Raw genomic sequence first — 20,618 nt, 5'->3', positions numbered from 1 at the left:
TCGCGAGATTTGTTGTTTTTTACCGTGCACCTTGTGCAAACTAATCATGTTTCAGAAAATGACAATGCTGTGGTTAAAATATGGGTAGGTCTAGGAACAGATACGCTTGGTTAGGGTTAAGGAAAGATCTTGGTTTGGGTTAAAATGATCATTCTCGCGAGACCTTTCGCACGTCTCGGGTTCCCTTCTATCTGTGTTCTAGACACGACCTCACGTGTATCGGGTGCGTGTCTAAACTCTACTCTCGCGATAAGCGGCGAGAACAGGCAACGTAATTCATTCTATCGAGGAAGCGACTTTTTATTTTTCGAACACAATAATGGCTGCTACCCAACAAATCCGCTGTTTTCTTCCTGCTCCAGTTGACATTGGAGGGTCACCGATGTGCCAGTCGTCGTCCTGAAGCCGCCATTAGCTCCGGTGAGAGAAAATAAAGACGACTAGCCCACTACACAGTGTTGTCAAACGTCGTTTAGTTGCCAGCTGTACAGCATCTTCTCGTCCTTCAGCTCCGGCTGGTTCCGCTACCTTTTGCTGGGGCTCCTTCAATCTGCCACCAAACTACATTCTAAAAATTGATAATTAAACGACTCAGCGCTTCTTGGCTGTCGCATATAAATTTTATAGCTAGACTTTAGACATTTTGCGAATTAGTAGCAGCCATCCTTCAATTCGGGATGAGATAAAACACACCAAACTGTACCTGTTTTAGCGAAAATATACGTTTTAAAACGGCTTCCTCTGTGTGTGTCCTCCATCATCGAAACAAACAATAACGAATAACTGCAAAATTGCTCGGAAATGCATCTTCTTTGGTGGTTGAGGTATTTACTTAATAGATATTAAGATATCACATAAATATCAAATGCATCAGGCAGTCTTACATCTGTTACCCGTTACTGTAAAATATCTTAAAATGCTGAATATCTGAATGGAGTTTTGTAAGGACGAGGCTGTGGCCCCTGCCATGGGTAATGCGGGCAGTATTTGTTAAATTTATCTGTTGTAAATTGTTTTTATTATAATCTGATTCGCTTGTACTGATGTTAAACCACTGGTTAAACAATACACTGGTTATATAGAGATTGCAGCTTGTTTAGTTAATCTTTAATAAGCAGCCAGAAATCATTCGTCAGCTATTTCAAGGCACTAACCTCATCTCTTATTTGTTACCATTCAGAGATGATATTGTCTGTGTACATGTATATAAATGTATATGTGTATTTTACAGATACCATCTGCTATATGTTATCTTTTATTCCTTGACTCAAAGTGGAATTATATTAAATCTTTAATTTCAGTTGAGAACTATTTTGTGAACAAGCAGTTTGAAACAATCATTTAATTGGTAATAGGTCTATTGTATGAGTGCAAGCCTTGTTTGATCAACCTCACAAGGCAAAATGTAAGCTTTTATTTTGAAGTGAACCTGTGGTCTCTGTCAGTGATGCAGCGCCACATCTGCAGCTGCAGGAGGAGTTATGTAATTCACTCTGTCTGCCATCATCCTCTGGAATAATCCTCCAGTCATCTGCTGGTTATAACAGAGAATAACATCCCTTTGTCATACTTATCAACCATATCTTTTTTCTTTCTTTATTGTTATGAATATCGATTTCTAACCTGGATTTATCCATTTTAAAGCTATTTTATTTGTGAAAATGACAAAGAACATTTTGATTATTTTGATTGTCGACAGCAGAAAACACAGAAATGAGATGTCAAAAATAAAAATTAATGATAAAAATAATTACTTAATAATCCCACGAGACCAGTCACCCCAACCCCATCAAAGACCATAATAAAAAACACTGCATCAGAGGAGAAGAAAACAAAAACAAAAGGGTACAGTTTGTGAAATAAACACAAAATTTACACACATTTAGTAAATAGAAATTCAACTATGCAAGTGACCTGTGCATATGTCACTGTCAAGCCTCAATAGACTGAAATATTATACATGCAGCTCCTAAAATCAGACTAGCATTCATCAAAGAAGTGTGGTTTTCTTCTGAGATTGAACATCATTGTTTTTCTGATGCCATGTAAAGTACATGGAAGTCTCTTTAACATGCCGAACGTCTTCCCATCTGCCATTTGGTCCAACATTGCAAAGACATGTAACACTAAGCATTGTGTAAACCTGCAGAATAATGTATTTTTTTAATAACTTACGTGTCAAATGCAAGGCTGAATTGGGAATTTTGTGTGTGTGTGTGTGTGTGTGTGTGTGTGTGTGTGTGTGTGTGTGTGTGTGTGTGTGTGTGTGTGTGTGTGTGTGAGTGAGTGAGTGAGTGAGTGAGTGAGTGAGTGAGTGAGTGAGTGAGTGAGTGAGTGAAAGCATGTTTGTGAATTAAATGGATGACATTCTTGCACAGTTGACCTTTGACCTTGCCTTTCTCTTTAGTTGCTTCCCTGGCCTGGCTGCTTACCCACAATGCACTGCCAGAGGGTTTTGTGTATCTCAAACAGACCAATGTAACCATTGCTGCTGCCACTTCACCAGCCACTCCACATCACAGCAGCACAGCAGGGAGGTAGGAGTGTTTTCACCATCTGTGTGATCTGATTTAACTCTGTACCTCTTTTACATTGCTGCTGCAATCAGAGGCATGCAGATATTAAGTGAAAAATGGGCAGGATGAGGGGGATTGCAGGATAAAATGTGTTTTGCTGCTGCAGAGAAGTGTAGCACTATCGTTTTCTGTTAATTACTCATATGCATATGTAATTATACCCCTCTGTGCCTCTTTTTTCCAGGTCTTGTCCTGGTTGATCTTGTTCATTGTCTCGCTGAAATCATGTCTGGCTCAAGAGACTTACCGGGTGAGTATTTCTTGCAGCAGAAGTCATGATGTTTTGGTCTTTTTTTCATGGTTTGGGCTGTATCACATGCTACAGAACACACTGATGTTTTGGGCAGTAGTGCAGTCCTAACTAACTTCATGGCATCAATATGAGGGGAGGCCTTTTTCCTCTTTCAACACAACAATGCCCCCTGGCACAAAGCCATAAACAAGTGTTTTTTCCCATCCGACAACTTTCAAATGAATTAGAAATGCTGACTGTGAGCCAAACCTTATCAGCCAACATCATGTTGGGCCTCAGTGATGCTCTCGTGGCTGAATGGGAACAAATCCCTGCAGCTAGGTTTCAAAATCTGGTGGAAAGCCTCAAGCCATCGGACTGGAGACAGAGGAAGATGCAGTTTTGGCTCTGTTGTGAATGATCTCACTTTTCTTTCCCTTTGAGACATTTAGGCTCTTTTCATCAGGGGACTGTATTTCAAAACCTTTAATCTAGATCAGAATTATCTGGATATGAAATTAAAACTCAAAATTAATCCAATATTTTCAATTAGATCTCCAAAAAAAAAATCTAATTTCTTCCTCTGAAAGTGCAATGTGGAAGATTTCTCTTGCCTGTATTGTGCCTCAAAATATCACTAAAGAATGCAAGGTTCCTAATTGTGATGGAAACCCCAAGTAAATGGCTCTGACTTCTTCCCCACGTTTTTACTTGGCTGTTTTAATGAAATATTACTTGGACCAAGAGATGGAGGACTATTCAGAAACTGTAAATCTAAATTCTTTTCGAAAGCGTTGTGGGCGTATGTTTTTTCAAGCTGTTCAAACAAACAAGTGCCCTGGCCACAACATATGAGGTAAACACAGCCTATCAATCTGTGGTTGTCTAACAGTCATTACGTAATAAAATGAAGCGAGAGCCAAAAACTTCATTTCTTTTCTAAGAGAGTCTGGGGATTTTGCAGGTACTAGTTCAGTGGTGAAATCAGTTGAAACAAACAGACATCTGCTTCTTATCTTGGCAGGTGAGAGAGTCCAAACACGTAAATTGCAATCACAGTTAGGTAAATGTAAATCGGACAGTGTGTTTTGTGCAGACTTACAGGATGTCATCTGAGTAGACGGTCCTGCATTGTGGCCTAGGACCAGAATGTGGTCACATGCACCTCTGAAGGTGGTCTGAGCAATCGGATCACAGTGCATCCTCAATGTCGGGCTGCACAATTTTGGTAAAAAAGTCGTGCTGTGATTATTTTGCCTGAAATTGCAATTGCGATATGCAACGTGATTAGTAGAAATGGTCAGTTAAAATCGTGATGATGTGATATTTATTGGAGTCTGTAACAAACAAACATGTTTTCTTTCATCTGGAGAACCAGGTCATCTGTGCAGCACTACAGTACGTCATCATGATGATGTTTTCTCATACATTTTTCCTTTTTAATAAAATGCTTTTTGGTTGTGGTTCTGTGATTTGGATGTTGCACTTGCAATTAATTGTGCAGCCCTACCTCAAAGCGTTTTCGGTGCATTCACACTCATACACAGAGGTGTCCACTTGTGAGTGGATCACCCATGATGCATTAGTGCTGCACGGTATATTGATGTAACTTTTTACTGAAGCGTTCAGTATCTTTTCTGCCAGTGTGAAGTTGACAGTTGCATTCTGGTTTCAACTGTGGATGAGAAGCAGACAGAGAAAACACATTACATCACACATACAACAGGGGATTACACAGATTCGTTTGTCTCTCACACCGGAGAGATATGAGAGGATCACAAGAATCCCACACAATCGCACATTCATTCTGCGAGTCACACTGATTCAATCTGTTAATATCTCTAACAGCTGGCTCTAATAAAATTCCAAAACTGAACAGAAGCAGAACCTTCAGTCCCGCGGTTACACGATCGTTGCATGAAATTGGAGCTTCCAGCTGTAGCAGCCATTACACAACAACAACAAACCAAAACACAGTAAACTGACTAACGCAGCGTGTTTCAGGTCTCAGGTATCAGCTTGTTGTATCAATAAGTTTTCTGTTTTCTAATTGTTTCACAGGATTTATGCTCTCAGTACAATAAAAAAAATCCCCAGATTACTGCACAGTCCTGCAGCTACTCAGCCACAAAGCCTGACTCTGTCTGAACGTGGTCAAACAGACATAGCTGTTCCTCAAACAAACTGATGAAGCAATCCTTTCTGTCCTTCTTTCCTCCATCCAAAACTCTACCAGCTGCTGGCGACTTGACACACTTGCAGGGGGCGCCATCAGCTGACTCGAGTCGAGCTACGACTGTTCACGCCGCTGCACCTTTTTCTTGCAGCTTTCTAAAACGGTTTTGTCTCGTTGTGAATCTTTGGTCTGAACTGGGCTTTGCAGTATCTTGGTTTTGATCATAATTGGCATATCACAAAAAAAACAAACTGTAGACTGTTATTAAGTTGTGTTTTTTTGTTTGTTTCTGCAGCCATTGAGGGTTCTGGGATGGGCGGGATGAAGCTTCCCATCGGGATGACTCGCCGAGCCATCAGCTACGACGATAACCTGGAGGCCCCCATGTCCACGCCCCCTCATGACATCAGCATCAACAACCTGTGGAGACGCCCCATCATACCGGAGAGGAGGTTCTCAAACCTGGCTGAGGTGAGACACACACACACACACACACACACACACAAAGCAGCTGTTTTGTCATGCAGTGTGGAGATGATGATGATTTTGGTGTGTTTTTCCTATCAGGAGGATGAGGGTGGTGTTGTTGTGAGTCAGCCTACAGTGCCTGACAGCACCCCCTCAAGGTCGCCAACCGTAGTGAAAACAAAGGCCTCCTCCGTCATCATGAACTCTCTCATCACCAGTAAGTTACATCTGATAATGACGATGATATTCTGTCCTACATATTTTCTAAAACATGTCCACAACCTTTAACTTTTTAAAGCCACCTTCTAAGGCTATAGGGTTTGAATGTTACTATAAGATAAATTTCATCAAAAATTAAAACTTTTTTTCTCTTTCTGTCTCTCAGAGCAGACTCAGGATAGTGTGTACAAATTCGAGCAGAGGGTGGGACTTACTGACGCCAGCTACACTCCACACAAAGGCCTCACCGCTGAGGAGACGAGACACCACCACCGCATTCCTGAACACCTTCATGTAAGATGCACACTGACCACACCACATATGTACAAGCAAGATGCAGTAGATCTTTGTGGATTTAGGTGCTTTATAAAAGACTGACCACTGTAAGGCTGTTTCTATGTGTGACATCCCTTGCGATTGGCTGAATTCATGTTATTGCAGGCAAATGATGGGTGAAAAATGATATTGGGAGTGAATTAAGTGATGCATTTCAGAGAAATAGTTTTTCATAGCATTCAGGTTTCAACATTAACCATGGCTCGATGGCCCGTTACCACAAAAATTTACCCCATTCCACATTTTAAGTTTTGTCCCTGTACTTTGAACCTTAGCCAACACAACATCGCAGCTCCACAAACATCCTGATTTACTTCTCACCTTTTAGTCAAAGTTTAGCAAACGTGATTCTTACAGAAGAACTATAAACAGAAAAGGAGGAGGAAGTGGGAGTTTTAGTGGCTGGAGCATGACATATATAAGGACGTAATGTACTGAGGTGTGTGCTGCCAGTTTCCTCAAATAGCTGAGAAAGTTTAGCTCATTTCATATTGGACACACCACATCATGCTTTATGAGAAAAGTGGACAACGCAGTTGTCTCCATCTGGAACCACAAAAGGCTTGATTGAATTTTTTTTTTCACATTTGAATCCAGAATGAACTCCTCAAGACCTGCAAACATGCTTTGATGTGTAAATGTGTGGATTTCCCCTTTAACTTGTGTAGTTGTAGATTGACTGTAATACTAACTTGGTTGTAGAGTTCCATGAAAGTAAATCTACCCCCTCGTACATCTCAGACTGAAATCTGCTTTGTTGTTGCTTTTTAGAAACTGCAGATCCAGAGCCTGGAGTCCAGAGAAGAGCGACACAACTCCTCCACCCAGTCCACTCCCTCCAGCACTCCACACAGCTCCCCAAAACAACAACGCAGGTACACACTCACAAACACGCAAAGTCCCGTTGAAGAGTCTGACCACAAAATCAGATAACACTGATAAATTGAAGTTGACACACTGTCTGTGTGTTTGTGTAGGTCCTGGTTCAGCAGCACAGGTTCAGAGATCAGCATGAGCTCCTCCAACAGCAGTGTGGACATGACTGACACATCAGCAGCAGGAGGAGGAGGAGGAGGAGGAGGAGGAGGAGGAGGAGGAGGAGGAGGAGGAGGAGTAGGAGGAGGAGGTGTGGTTGAACGGTGGAGCGTGTTTGGGCCGCGACCGCACGTCCAGAAGTCGACCTCTGACCTGGGATCAGACACAACCAATGCAGGTAAACAGCGTCCCGTCACTGTGAGAAGCTAAATCTTGACAAAAAAAAGTGCTTGAATGTTGGTTTGTGGTTTGTGAACAAAGTCACAGAAATGCCTCTCTCTTTTCAAGCCTAAAAGAGCCACACTCTTAGAAGTTAAGGGATTTTGTTGACTGGTGGTTTTTTTTAACTAAACAAACAACAAAGAAACCAGACTGAAATAGGAAACGCTTCTCTAAAAGTTCAAATAACCCCCATGTGAACACGGCTTCAAAAGCTCCCTTCTGTCTTTTGAGATGTAAACAAAATCTTGGTGAAAGGTGAGTGAGATTTTTTTTTTTTTTTTAATTCAACCCTGAATACAAAAAAGTTGTGAAAAGTAGGTGTGTAACAATAATACACATATGACAATTAAGATTCTCTCTCCATCTCTGTACACTTATATTTTGAGTGAAATTCATTTGCCAAAAAAGAGATAAAACACAGTTTTTTCTAAAGATATTGCGATAGTAAATAAAAACAGAATGTAATCATTTGCAGATTGTTTTTGACTTGTATTCAATTGAGTACAGAACAAAGACAAGATATACAAGGTTCAAACTGATGGACCTTATTGATTTTTTGTAAATATGCGCTCATTCTGAATTTCATGTCAGCAACACATGTAAAAAAAAGTGGTGACAGGGGCAACAAAAGACTTGAAAAGTTGTGGGATGTTCAAAGAACACCTGTTCGGAACTTTCAGCAGGTAAACATGGCGACAGAATCATGATTGGGGATTAAAGGACCATCCAGATTGTTATCAGCACTAACTTCAAAAGTAAGCATCTGTGATGGTGATGGTGGGGTGTGTAAGTGCACACGGCATCATGGGTACCTGTCACATCTGTGAAAGCCTCATTAATGCTGAAAGGCACACACAGGATTTGGAGCGACATATGCTGCTGTCCGGACGACATGTTTTTCAGAGACGTCCCTGCTTATTTCAGAAAGACGCGTTCTGCACGTGTTCCAACAGCGTGTCTTTGTAGTAAAATATTTCAGGTACTAGAATGACCTGCCTGCAGTCCAGACCTGTCTCTCATTGAAAATGTGTGGCACATTATGAAGCGCAAAGTACGACAACAGAGAGCACAGACTGTTGAGCAGCTGAAGTCATATATCAAGTAAGAATGAGAGAGAATTTCACTTTCAAAACTTCAACGATTAGTGTCCTCAGTTCCCAAACGCTTTGTTGATTAAAGAAAAGGTGATGCAACACATGCAAACATGCCCCTGTCCAAACGTTTTTGGAACATGTTCAGAATGAGTGTATGTTTGCAAAAACAATATGATTTGTCAGTTTGAGCATTAAATACCTCGTCTTTGTACTGTATTGAATTGAATATAGGTCAAAATCGATTTGCCAATAATTACATTCTGTTCTCTGTTTACATTTTACACAGCACCACAACTTTTTTGGAATCGGGGTTGTATAAACAACTGTTACATGCATGATTTGGGTTAATGGGTGAAAAAGAGACCTTCAGACTGACGGCAAACACTAACCAAAAGTCTGAGCTGACTGCCCTGTGAGTCTGTTCACTGTTCATTGGCTTTGTGCTAATAAGGAAGAAGAGTTTTCTTCAACCCAGTGATATAAAAGTCACATCAGACAAGTTGAGATCACTGTCGGCTGCAGAGAAACATCATTTAGATTTTCACATGTTGGATGATTCAGGCTGTTTGGAAGCTATCAAAATCTTTTTTCCAGGATGACTCTCGGTAGGTAATTTAAGAAAAAGGAAAATAAGCTTCAGGGCTGCACAATTGGACCAAATATTATAGAAATGACAGAGGCTGAAATTTTTTTATAAAGATAAAATGTCTGACAAAACAGCATTATAATGAATTATTGTAGTGCTGCAGAGATTCCGTAGCCTACATGGCACGGACCACAACAAATGCCACGTCGTCATGATTTTAATAGTTTTAATAGTTCAATGAAAACAGAAATTATGTTGCAAAAAATGATTCCCACTTCTTGTGAATCATTTTGCACACACAGTATGTTTTTTTTTTTTACCAAATTGTGCAGCCTTTGAAGTTTGTATGGAATTTATTTTGAGGAGTAACAACAGCAATAACTTGTTTATGTGTGTCTAGGTTTTTTTTTATCAACATTAATATGCATAAGGCTGGAGATGCTTTCTTTAAATATGCATCCCTACGTGTCATGGCTGCCTCCTGTATCCTGTGTCCATTCGGAGTGAAGGTTGTGCGCACAAACGTGGTTAAACAGCACGTTTATCCTCAGTCTAAATGGATGGATGTCGACATTTATAAGAAAGGCTGCTGCAGTGACAGAAGATGGATAATCCAGTTTAATACTTTATTCTAACCAGAATTCACAGAAACACAAAAATAGATTTTTAGGTTTTGGAATTAAAGTAAAAAACATTTTTGTTTGAAAAGACGTGGCGAGGAGGCACAGCTGCCGTCAACCTAAACAGGAACATGTTGGTTTAATTCTGTTGATTTTTAAGGCTGAATAAAAAGGTTTATCGTCAAAAAAAAAGAGTTAAGATTCATATAAAAATAATCCCTATTAATCATCACTTGTGACCCACTAGAAGTGTGTGGTGGTGTCTTAAACTTAAATACAGTAACAAAGTATTTGTACTTCTTTAGACTGCAGTAACTCTGTAAACAAGTCATTCATGCTGGAAGTAAAAATATAATAGATTGAATCAAATATCTGATATGAATAAACAACTTGCAAGCTGGTTTTGGTATTTAAATCCTTTGAGAATTATATAATATGCCAAAATATGAGAACTTATTTTCTTTTTTTCTCTTCTCTCTTCCCAGCAGGCTTTGCATTGCAGGCGTACCGCGGTGCCCAGAAGCCGAGCCCCATGGAGGTGATGAAGTCTCAGGCCACGCGGCTGGCAGACACCCCCGCTGCTCAGGCGGTGGCCCCTCCCAAAATGGAGATCCCCACGGTGGAGGGTCGGCGTCAGGGCGCGCGGCCACACAAGCTCAAACCCAGAGACATGAACATCCTGACGCCCTCCGGCTTCTAAGAGGAAACATCGACAAAGGTCCCATGAAGTGGAAACTTCTCTCGCAATCTGTCACACAACCTAAAGCTACTTTTAAAGTCCATTTCATTTCATTTGTGGATCAAAATCCTTTAATCCTCAGTTGTGACCATAATACAAACCGGAGGTGACATTTCCATCCAATAATGTGGATCTGAATAGAATTAAGAATGAGCCAACTGCTCCGCCAAAATATTCATATTCACACATTCGTATGCTGATACAGGCTCTAAAATATCTTGCCTTCATGGTGCTGGTCATGACATCTCCCTCGTTCTTGTTCTTCCTCCTCTATAACGGTCAATTTTGGAGAAGAGCAGGTTTTATCCGCCTCCTTTTGCAGTCTTTTTCACCTAAAAACATGTTAGATCACGCAGTGAAAAAAAGCCATTTCATGGGACCTTTCAACGGCAACTCCAACATTCAGATAACCACTGTACACTTGAAACAATTCTAGATTTTAAAAAAATGAAGACAGTGTCCCATCTGCGCTGCTTTAATGCTTTTACCGTGTTGCTTGGCTGTAAAATCATTCTCTCTAATCCTTCACATCTTAACCGTTACATTGAGCTGCAGCATGCTGACATAAACATGGACTCAAGTCAACAAATTCAGCATGAATCAACCCACGATTCCAGATAACCTGGAGGAGAACTTTGTCCAGCTGAGGGTGAAGATGACGACGGTGATCCTGGTATATAATTACCCCTGTAAATGCACTTTAATCACCACTGGGTGTATTATTCACCTTCCAAGATGCAAATGAAGGCGAGCAAACTTCCTCTGCTTCACTGCTGATAGTCTTTGCATCCTATTTGTCTTCATAAAGGGGCATTTCACTAAGCAGGGTGGGAAGAATAAATCTAACCAATTCTTTAAGTGTAGTGTTAATACAAAGCAAACCAACAGAACAAAAACAATCCATTAAAAATTGTACTAATTTTGTCTCAGGAAATATCAGAAATTTTGGAGGCTCCTGCTCACTGAAACGTTCCACTTATTTGTGTTTTGTTCCACTATTTTTTTTAGATGTTTTAATGTATGGGTTGAGATTTTTTTTTTGTAATCCGCTACTGTAGCAACAGATTTTGTTCCTTTGGGATCAGAAGAAAGAAGTGTGTACCTGATGTGTGTATGTGCAGAAATCAGAGCTACGTGTGACTGTGTGAGATCGATGGATTTAATCACAACAGAAAAGTTAAAAGAAGCAAAAAGAAGAAGAGTTTAAAGCTTCTCAAAAATGTGAGCTCAGTTAACATGTCTGCCTCTGTTGGGCATGTATGAAGGACCCACGTCTCTGTTACTTATAGGTTTTTGTGTTTTACTGCTGACTGAAGAGACAGCCGGTGTGCACACTGACCGCATCCTGCAGAAACCTTGTCTCACACTTTTGCTTTTGGCATTTAAAAGTGACTGCAGCCGTCACAGCGCAAGGAAACATTGCCTTACAATAACAGAATCTGACAGAAACACAGCGAGTTTTTAGCGTTGAGAGGCGTCAAACATTCCTACCATGCTAGCTTACTGCTAACAAAGTCTTTTTATTCAAGGTTTCTGCAAGATGATGTGTGTTTGAAGCTTCGAATTCGCCTGTTAAATGAAATGTAGCACCTGGCAGATTGTTGTTGTTGTTGTTATTATTATTATTATTGCACTTTTATTATTAAGTGGAAACACTCATTCCATGTGTAGTGCGACACAGCAGTGGAGTCTTTTTCATGAAGTGAACATTTTGTCATTTTGCCACCCGTAACTCTTCTGTGGTGTCAGTCAGATGTCGTCGGTTTTCTTGTCATCTTGGTGAACAGAAGAAAACACACCGCTGTCCGCAGCTGTAAATATTAAATGAATATGACTGTTTATTGCTCCGTTTAGTTTATGTTTTCAAAGCTTATGCTCACAAGTGCTCCGTGTTTTAAAGTGTGACGCTGTTCCCTTTAAATCTCTCCCTGACTGAAGTATCACACCTGAATCCTCTGTGTGGTAGTGTGTGACTCTGTAGTACAGACTGAATTACAATGTTTATGTATATTTGTTCTGAGACATTCTCCTTGATTTATACACTCTCTGTCCGGTTTATTTTTTGCCAAATAAGTTTGGAAATTGAGAATAAATCTTACATTCTCATGAGAAAAACAAGAGTCGGTGCTTCATTATTATTTTTGATATGAAAAGTTTTTGTTTTCTTAATGTGGAAGGTCATTTCAGTGTGATGGGGAAAACAAATATTAGATGGGTTATCCAAAGGCTGAGTCATATGCATGTTTATCACGAGCCTCACCCACAGTATTGATGTCTCTAATGAAGGCAGGCACTAAAATAAGTAAGACGTGGCTCTGTGGGTCTCATGCAACGTCCCAAATAATCCCAAGCGGCTGCTGCTGCCATGGGAGAGACATAAGGTGTATAAACAAAATACTACTGCAGCAGCATGAGTCTGCTTTAAGGACAGGCATCAGTGACTCACATCTTCAAACCTGCTGTTCAGGTGATGGACCCTCCTGTATTGTTTCTTATTCTTGTGACCAAACACAGAAAACATGACCTCACACTGGGACACTCCCTGCACAGCTGGAAATAACTCAGACATTTCTCATTATAATGAGAAATCTCCTCAGTCATAACTATCTCAAAACAGTGAGTTAGTATCTCAAAATAATGAGGAACTTTCTTGTAATAATGATTTATTATCTTAAGATAATGACTTAGTGTCTTAAAACTATGAGAAACCTCAAAATAATGAATTACTACTGCAAAATATTAAGAAACTTTCTACAATAATGAATTAGTATCTTAAATCAATGAGAAACTTTATAAAATAATGAATTAGTATCACAAAAAACGATAAACTTTCTAAATATGTCAAACACCATAAACAAGTCAAACACCATAAAATTTCTTGATACAGTATCATCCATGTGTTGTGCAGTGGTGAGACATACTCATATCCTTTTCTTTAGAAAATATGCCAGTACAACAATGTAAAAATATTTTATTACAAGTAAAGGTCCTGCATTCAAAATTAAGTAAAGACATGGTAATATTAGAAACAAAATGTGCTTAAAGTATCAAAAGTAAAAGCACTAACTCTGCAGTAAAATGTCTCTTGTGACTGACACATTATGATATATAGCATTATTAAAATGTTAATGCTGATAGTGTAAAGAACATTTTACTGTTGTAGCTGCTCGCTGGGCTGGTTTTCACTGCTTAGTCATCTTCTTTAGTTCAGTGGTTCCCAACATAATGATCAAGGGCGTCATTACAGAACCTCACAAGTTTGAAATCAGTTTAGGATGACATTTTTGGCATCACAGGAATATCTGTTTGCATTAAGGAAAACATCCAATCTTATCTGAGGACAGGAATTTAGAAACATCCTAACTGAAGAATTACCTAAGTTAGGAATCAGATGGCCTAGACGCTGTCCTAAATTAAAAATAACTGTCAGAAATAGCAGCACCACTGTTGATGGTTTGTATGGAACATGAACACAAAATATTATCACTAAAAGGCAACTCAAATCCTTGCACGATGCTTACATTTCCCACATATTACAGGAAAATAGGATGCTATGGGTGGTGTTCAAGTGCCACCTACTGGATGTTTTGTGGTTTTACACTTGATGTAAACTCAGCCGTCTCTCAGCATGTGGTGTGTTCAGGGTTTCAGGATGTTGTCCTCGAGGAGACGTTAATGTAGTAACTGCCAGCAACATAAGTTCTCCCTTCTTAATGTAATAAAGGTCAGTTATGTAACAACTGGTCAATAATATAGTAAATTTTCAGAATCAATTATGTAATCACTTTTTGTGCATAAGTTATTAAATGATTAAAAATGTTAATAATTAGAGCTGATAATGTAATGATACACTTCACACATATTACTGTTTATTATCAGGTGTCAAACTTCCATAACTTCCTCTGCTGCGTCTTCCAAATAGCTTGAAAACCTGTCCAATCCTGACCCATGAATAACTCTGAGTAACTTGTCCATGTCAGAACATTAAACATGAATGTGTCCTCCTCAGCTGAGCTGTAATTTCAATAGTATCACTATAAAACAAGCACATTTTCAAAATACTGCATACTGAGACAAAAAGCATATATTAACTGGTGAAATTCGATGTATTTTTAACCGGTTACAACCATCCCTGTTGTGTTGCAACCTTCCCCGGGGTTGAGGTCAGTTGCAAATTCTGACTTCTTCCATTCAAATAAACATTGTGAATGATACGCCACATGCAGTCATCTTTAAATTGTATGGATAATTAGCAACAGAAGTAAGTTTGATGTATAAATATTTGATTAGTCTTGGCCAAGCAGCTTCTGAGAAATGCAAAAAATGTTGCAACTATCCCCAGTCTCCCCTACTTTGCTTGAATGTTGTTGAACATATTTTCTTCTATGTATATAATAAATATCCATATAATAAATATTGTAATTTTTTACCATAAGGAGGCACATACATCCAGTTTAAGTCAGCTCCATCACGAGCTTCAACGTTAAAGTGATGAACACATTAATAAATCAATAATTATGATCCAGTCATGTAAGTGGAACATTCTGTCTTATCGGCACTTTTACGTTTGATAAGACAGAAGTTCTCAAATATATGTCTGGGGTCCCCAGGGGTCCATGACATTCTACCATAGTGTCCAAGAAAGGTTTTCAATATTTTTTTAATGATCACGATATATGAAAAAAAAAGAATAATTCTGAGTAAAAGTAAAATAAAATCACGTCAACGGTTGTAAATGTAACAGTTTAGCGACGTACGAGGAGCTCCTGAACGCAACAGGATGGAAGGTGGGTTTTTCTCCTCTTTTTTACTCTTCTGTGGAGGGGGGCATGGGCAAAGCATTTCCTTTTTCCATTTGCATCACACTGTGGACCAAAAACCCAAAAGTCTGTCGTGCAAAATGAGTTTGGATTAAAGTGAACAGACCTGGAAGAGGATGCTACAGAAACTGACTGGACGGAAATAAGGGGACAGAGTTCATATCGGATTTAACAGGCAAAGTTTGACGTAATTCTTCCCCGGACATCAGGAATACGCTGGAGTGTCATCATGGAAGTATTTCCTAAGGAAAAATAGAGATACCCTCAACTTGGACTTGGAAGTAATCTGAGAAAGTTGGGAAAAACATCCAGAGGCAAGTTTGTGTGCAGTAGTTCACGGTTTTCCAGATGTCTGTGCTGATGCAGACAGCGGCTGGTTAATGAAACACATTCACACCCCAGAGGAAAAAGTTGCACTTTTCTTCGTTTCTTGCAGCCCTCTGGATTTGAGGCTTTGACAGCGTCGCTGGAAATGAATATATGACCAACTTGGGGTTGTTCAACACACACTTCCATCAGAATAACGGGGTTTTCACCTCTATATGTTGGATATAACGACTCGTCGACGATTCTAGATATGCACCGACACAGAGAAGACGAAATAAAGGAGCCGTTTTAACACACAAGAGTCGGACATTATCATGGAAATGTTATTTGGGTGAAGTCCTCGGAAACTTGCAAGGGAAGCCCAATGAGTGGCACACAGTCAACACTCACTGACAGGTAGGCTAAATCCTCTTTACCCTCAAATTACTCTTTATTTTCATCCCTTTTCTTATTTAAATCCAGTATGTTTGGTGAAGATTGATGGTTCTCTGAATCGGTTTGTAAATGGAAAGACAACTAAATGTATCACGCCAAATTCCATGAACAAACTTCCCAATTTAAACTTATTCTACTTGTTTGACAACATACATAAAGAGCAGAACACAATGCAAGACATTTCACCATTTAGTTCAGTGTTCTGGTGAATTCGGCGATCAATTGATTAAACAGAAACCCCAAAGTTTCTATTAAGTATTAGTTTTTTATTTACTAATTATAATAACATGCCCACATCACATTACACTGTCTTGGGAGAGGATAGCTTCAGAAGTCAGTATTGAATATGAATTAAACGTTTATTTTCATTCATTTTAAGGTTGCTTGATTTACTGGATGCACGCCGAACTAGCAAGACGCATTTTATAAGTTGTTTGAGCTCTTAATTTGTCTTCGAACTTGTATGTCTATGTGAGAAACTCATATCAACTTGAAAAATGTACAAAATTCTCAATGGAGTTCGTAAAACATATCTCCTCTTATAAAACCAGAAGGGAAGATAACGGGGCTCGGCTCTTCCCTTTTTAATTAAGAATGTGACTGGTTTGAGTGTTTATGAGTTTATGAATGGAAAGCCAAGAAACTGTGCAAAACGCCAGACTCCATTAAAAATCTGCTAATTTAAGGTTATTTTACTTGCTGGAAACGTAGCAAACTAGTAGAACGTAGTATGAGAAATTTTACAGTCTGGTTTCGTGTGATGGTGAATTCGGCAATGAAATGATTAAACAAACAAACAAAAAAGATTCTATAGCATTCATTTTTAAAAACTGGTTGTCACCTTCATGTCGTATTGTGGTGGGAGACGTCGCCCTTTGGAATCGGTAGGGAATATAATGGAAAAGTTTACTTTTTAGTAAATGTAAATATCCTTTATCTACTGACTTCACGCCGAATTAGACACAAGCATTTTGTATTTTCTTTGAACATTTAAATGATCTTCTAACTTATATTTCTATTTAGAAAATTTAGATCAGGTTGAAAATTAACAGCTTTCTCAGTGGAGTTAGGTAAAGTGCTTCCTCTATTAAAACCAAAACGAAACGGAACGGGGCTCGTTTTTTTCCCCCTGATTGGTTTTGAGTGTCAGTGACAGGAGTCTATTCCCACCCAGCAGGAGGGATTTTCTTGGAATGAGTCATTCTTTACTTGTGGCCCCTAAAAGGTTAGAGGCTCCTGCACATTTTTTCTGTTCATAACCTGCAGGACAGGATGCTGAAGTGCACAGACCTGTCCTCTGGCAAATGTTTTGTCCCAGATACCTGAGTCCAAGACAATTTCCTTGTTGTCTGGCTTGACTGTAGGTGGATTGATTGAAAAAGCTCTGTGTAAACATGTCCTTCAGTAGTGGAAAAAGTCCCATATTTCGTAGGAGGTTCTTAAATTTCCCACATGACAACCTATCATGGGTGTTCAGCAGACTTTTGGATAGTTCACCGACACTACAGCCGGATTATATTATCTGTGATTGCAACTGGCTGCAGCACAGAACACAAACTGAAAGTTAAAAGTCACATTTACCTGTGCACATCAACACAAATTTCATTATATGATCATATGGCTTCCCCTTTATTGATCACAGGCTGTGTGATAAGAAAAATAAATACAATTCTTGCAGCTCTGGAGTTTGTAGGTACCAGCCTGAAGTATTTTTGCCAGTCTTTCACTTCTGTAAGAACTGGATGAGGTGAATTATTTTTTGAAAAGGTTAATCGTTGACTTTGAGCTTTTCAGATTCCACCTCACATTAGTCACTGGTGTATTTTTACACTCAGCAATCAGCAGTTTCCTCTGAGGAAACGCCAAAACAAAGGCACACATGACTGCCTCGGAAAGTCAAACAAAGTCATTTGATTTCTTGACCTTCACCCTGCAGAGAGGACCGAAACGCTCGTCTGCTTTTTTCAAGAATGGACCTCTTTCATGTCGTTCTCGTTCTCTGCGGTGTTTCCATGAAGACCATGTACAGTTTAAAATCCTAACAGACTGTAAAAGTGGAAAGCATGACACACACCGAAGAACGGGCTTAAAGGGAAAATCCAGTGAAAACCAAAACACCATCTATGGTTTGTAAAATTAAACTGAAAAGCATAGTCCAAAATTTGAAGAAAATACATTCATTTATAACTGTTTGGTTAAGGATGTCTTGTGGTTGCTTTGATTCAGTGTTTTTTTAAGACCTTGAAAAACTTATGCTACTTTTACTTCAACTGCTAGGCTAAAAACAAGGCTTACCTAATCAGTTTCAGGCCACATTTTGACCTTTGTCATGGCCAAAAAACTGACACCCAAAGAAAATTTTGGTGTCATCCTGAGCCAGAGCACCTGCGGATTAATTCCTTACCCAGTATGTTATGATCCGCTAAAGTTAGGCACAATACAAGATGAATAAATGCCTTTTTTTTGTGTCTATGCTGCCATATTCACTGTAAGGGAGCCATGGCAAAAATGAATGGCAGCTGCTGTATGTTGCTGCACAGTCGCCACAATGGAGAGGTCAGGATGTAGTAAAGAAATACAAAACCTTTGTGATTCTGGAGGAGAGAAGCCATGGATGCAGAAGCCGTTGCATGACCTAAAAAGTTTGAGAACCGCTGATATAACATTTTGGTCTGTATCTGAGGTCCTGCTGTCTTTGTTGTGTCTGGGCAGTTTGCACTGTGAATGTTTTCACTGAGACACAATTCAGCACAATTGTTTTACTTGCAAATTGAATACATGTCTATGAGGTTTATCCGTCCTGTAATGACAATCGGAGAAAGACTCAATGGACCCTGTGCGTCCTTCTTATCTGTACATCTCTCAAGAACATGCTTTGTAATACGGTGATTTAGTTTCATTATCTAAACATCACACTTGTCTGTGTATTTTGAAGGTTATTACTGAAGGCTGTGCTACAAAAAAAAGGGTTCAGTTGCCTGGCAACACTTGTGCCAACTCCAGCAGTGGTTAGGTCACCTCTTGGACGTTTTTCAAGGGTTTCTCAGTGAGAAGAATTCAGTTTGAGCTGCCCGCTAGGTTTCTCCTAACATTTGTGATATTTTACTGTCTGCATGTGACAACCCCCAGCATGGGACATGTTCTCCTGTCCGCCTGGCCTCAGGGGAAAGACTAAAACCAGCCTCTTTCCTGCAAACTGTAGGTCTTGTCGTGCTCACAGTACCTTTAGAAGTAACTCAAGGCACAGCTCAGGTCCCCGGAGGCTCGGTAGAAGAAGGTCTTAAAAGGAAAACCGCGGCTTATTACAACTCGGGTTTTATTTTTGTAGCTCTGGACATTTTATCAGTTCTCTTAACATGGGAACACAGAAACATTGCTAAAAATAGATCCAGTGAGGCAACAAACAAAAGAGAGAGAAAGATACAATGAGGCAGGTTTTGCATAAGTCAACAGGTTATTCAAATTCTTAAGAAGGAAAATAATCAGACACACAGATTGTTGTTATCCAGGTCATACCTGATAACTTTGATCGGCCTTATTTGTCATAGTTGTGTGATCACATGTTTTTTCTGTACAATAAAGGATTATTAGCTTGAAATTTCAGGTTTGCTCACTACACTACATTACATTGACATTTGTTTACAACCTTGTATTTCCATGTGGACATATATTTAATGATGTCCTGCGTTCTAAGATCTCAGCAGTTGGTTTTTCTAACAGATTTTTGTAACTTTCAGCGGCAGACAGTCTGACAGCCATGCTCTCTAATGGCTAGTTGTGTGCAGGTGCAAAAGAGGGCAGGGTGTGAACTTCTCTCTCAATCTCTTCTTTTCATTCACAGTTTCTGTGTGAACAACTAAGAATAACACCGTGAATGTGGTCACACTGAGTCATGACGGTGTGCACCTTTCTCCCCATTTAAATCATCCGGTGTGTCAAGCCTACAGAAACACTGGAACAGATTTACTGAGGCTTTTGCACATTTTTTTGAGGTATTCTGCCTCAGACACATGTAGTGTACTCACTGTATCGACACAGGCACGCCAGACTGTGCCTCTCCCTTTATTGCGTTTGCATTGAAGGGACAATCATGCAAATCATAGGAGACATGTAAAGACAGGTTGAATATGTGTCCCACTGGTTTTACTTAGGTCATGCACGTTGCGACAGTCAGTTTGGATGGAAAATTGTTTTCTTTGGAAACAGCAGATTGTGTTTAAATGACTCACATTGGTTGTAGGAAAACTGGCCTATGTAACCAAACCTTATTAAAGCAATATTATGTAACTATTCCACCTTAAAATAACAGCCTCAAAATCATTTTGATGGTACACTGACTTGTAAAAGGGAATGATGCCTCTGTCCTTCCCACGACGAGACCCATTCGCCTGTTCTCACACTTTGTACCTTTGGTGGGCGGGCTGCGATAAATGTGTAACACTTTATGGCACTATGTCACACCCTGCTAACTATTTCACAGATTTTTGTGAAGCTGAATCATATTTTATGGAGGGAATATTGTCTGTTTTTTCTTGCGATTGTCCTCCGGCTGCTCTGCCTGAACCCTGTTTTACGGAGTTTCTTGATGGAGTAAACTGCTGCTAAATGTAGCTGCTGTTAGCAAGTTAGCTCAGTTAGCTGTACTGTCAGCATTTAGAGCTCAGAGCAGGGAGTGTAGGTGTTTACACTGCCAGCACAGGAGCTTTGGGTTGCTGGTAGGAGTAGGTTTTCAG

At 39.6% G+C, this 20,618-nt stretch overlaps 2 protein-coding genes across 2 annotated transcripts in view; both read left to right on the top strand.

Annotated features, from left to right (window-relative positions):
- The first annotated feature begins 264 nt into the window (after positions 1-264).
- On the top strand, positions 265-12,421 carry LOC146319435 (putative monooxygenase p33MONOX). Its single transcript, XM_084730036.1, has 9 exons — positions 265-420; positions 2,408-2,537; positions 2,761-2,826; positions 5,280-5,455; positions 5,552-5,669; positions 5,838-5,965; positions 6,779-6,882; positions 6,985-7,220; positions 10,050-12,421. Exons 3-9 carry the CDS (start codon positions 2,802-2,804, stop codon positions 10,262-10,264), a joined length of 1,002 nt encoding a protein of 333 aa, XP_084586162.1. The 5' UTR covers positions 265-420; positions 2,408-2,537; positions 2,761-2,801; the 3' UTR covers positions 10,265-12,421.
- Positions 12,422-15,781: 3,360 nt separating this feature from the next.
- The window catches only part of LOC146319434 (rho guanine nucleotide exchange factor 12-like), a 39,024-nt gene continuing 34,187 nt past the window's right edge, over positions 15,782-20,618 (top strand). The window contains exon 1 of the mRNA XM_084730035.1: positions 15,782-15,846. Coding sequence (XP_084586161.1) covers positions 15,815-15,846 — 32 coding nt within the window. The 5' untranslated portion in view covers positions 15,782-15,814. The remainder of the gene's footprint in view (positions 15,847-20,618) is intronic.

Source organism: Lutjanus erythropterus, chromosome 11 (assembly GCF_056507025.1).
Source record: "Lutjanus erythropterus isolate fLutEry1 chromosome 11, fLutEry1.hap2, whole genome shotgun sequence".
Classification (NCBI taxonomy): domain Eukaryota; kingdom Metazoa; phylum Chordata; class Actinopteri; order Lutjaniformes; family Lutjanidae; genus Lutjanus; species Lutjanus erythropterus.
Note: the sequence above shows the minus strand (reverse complement) of the source record. Positions and strands in the feature narration are given on the sequence as shown.

What these genes read in the sequence shown, in the direction of transcription:
- LOC146319435 (XM_084730036.1), top strand. Translation starts at nt 2,802, where the DNA reads ATGTCTGGCTCAAGAGACTTACCGG. An exon ending in GGTTCTCAAACCTGGCTGAG is followed by an intron (nt 5,456 to 5,551) that starts GTGAGACACACA and finishes TTTTCCTATCAG; the next exon opens with GAGGATGAGGGTGGTGTTGT. An exon ending in TCCCCAAAACAACAACGCAG is followed by an intron (nt 6,883 to 6,984) that starts GTACACACTCAC and finishes GTGTTTGTGTAG; the next exon opens with GTCCTGGTTCAGCAGCACAG.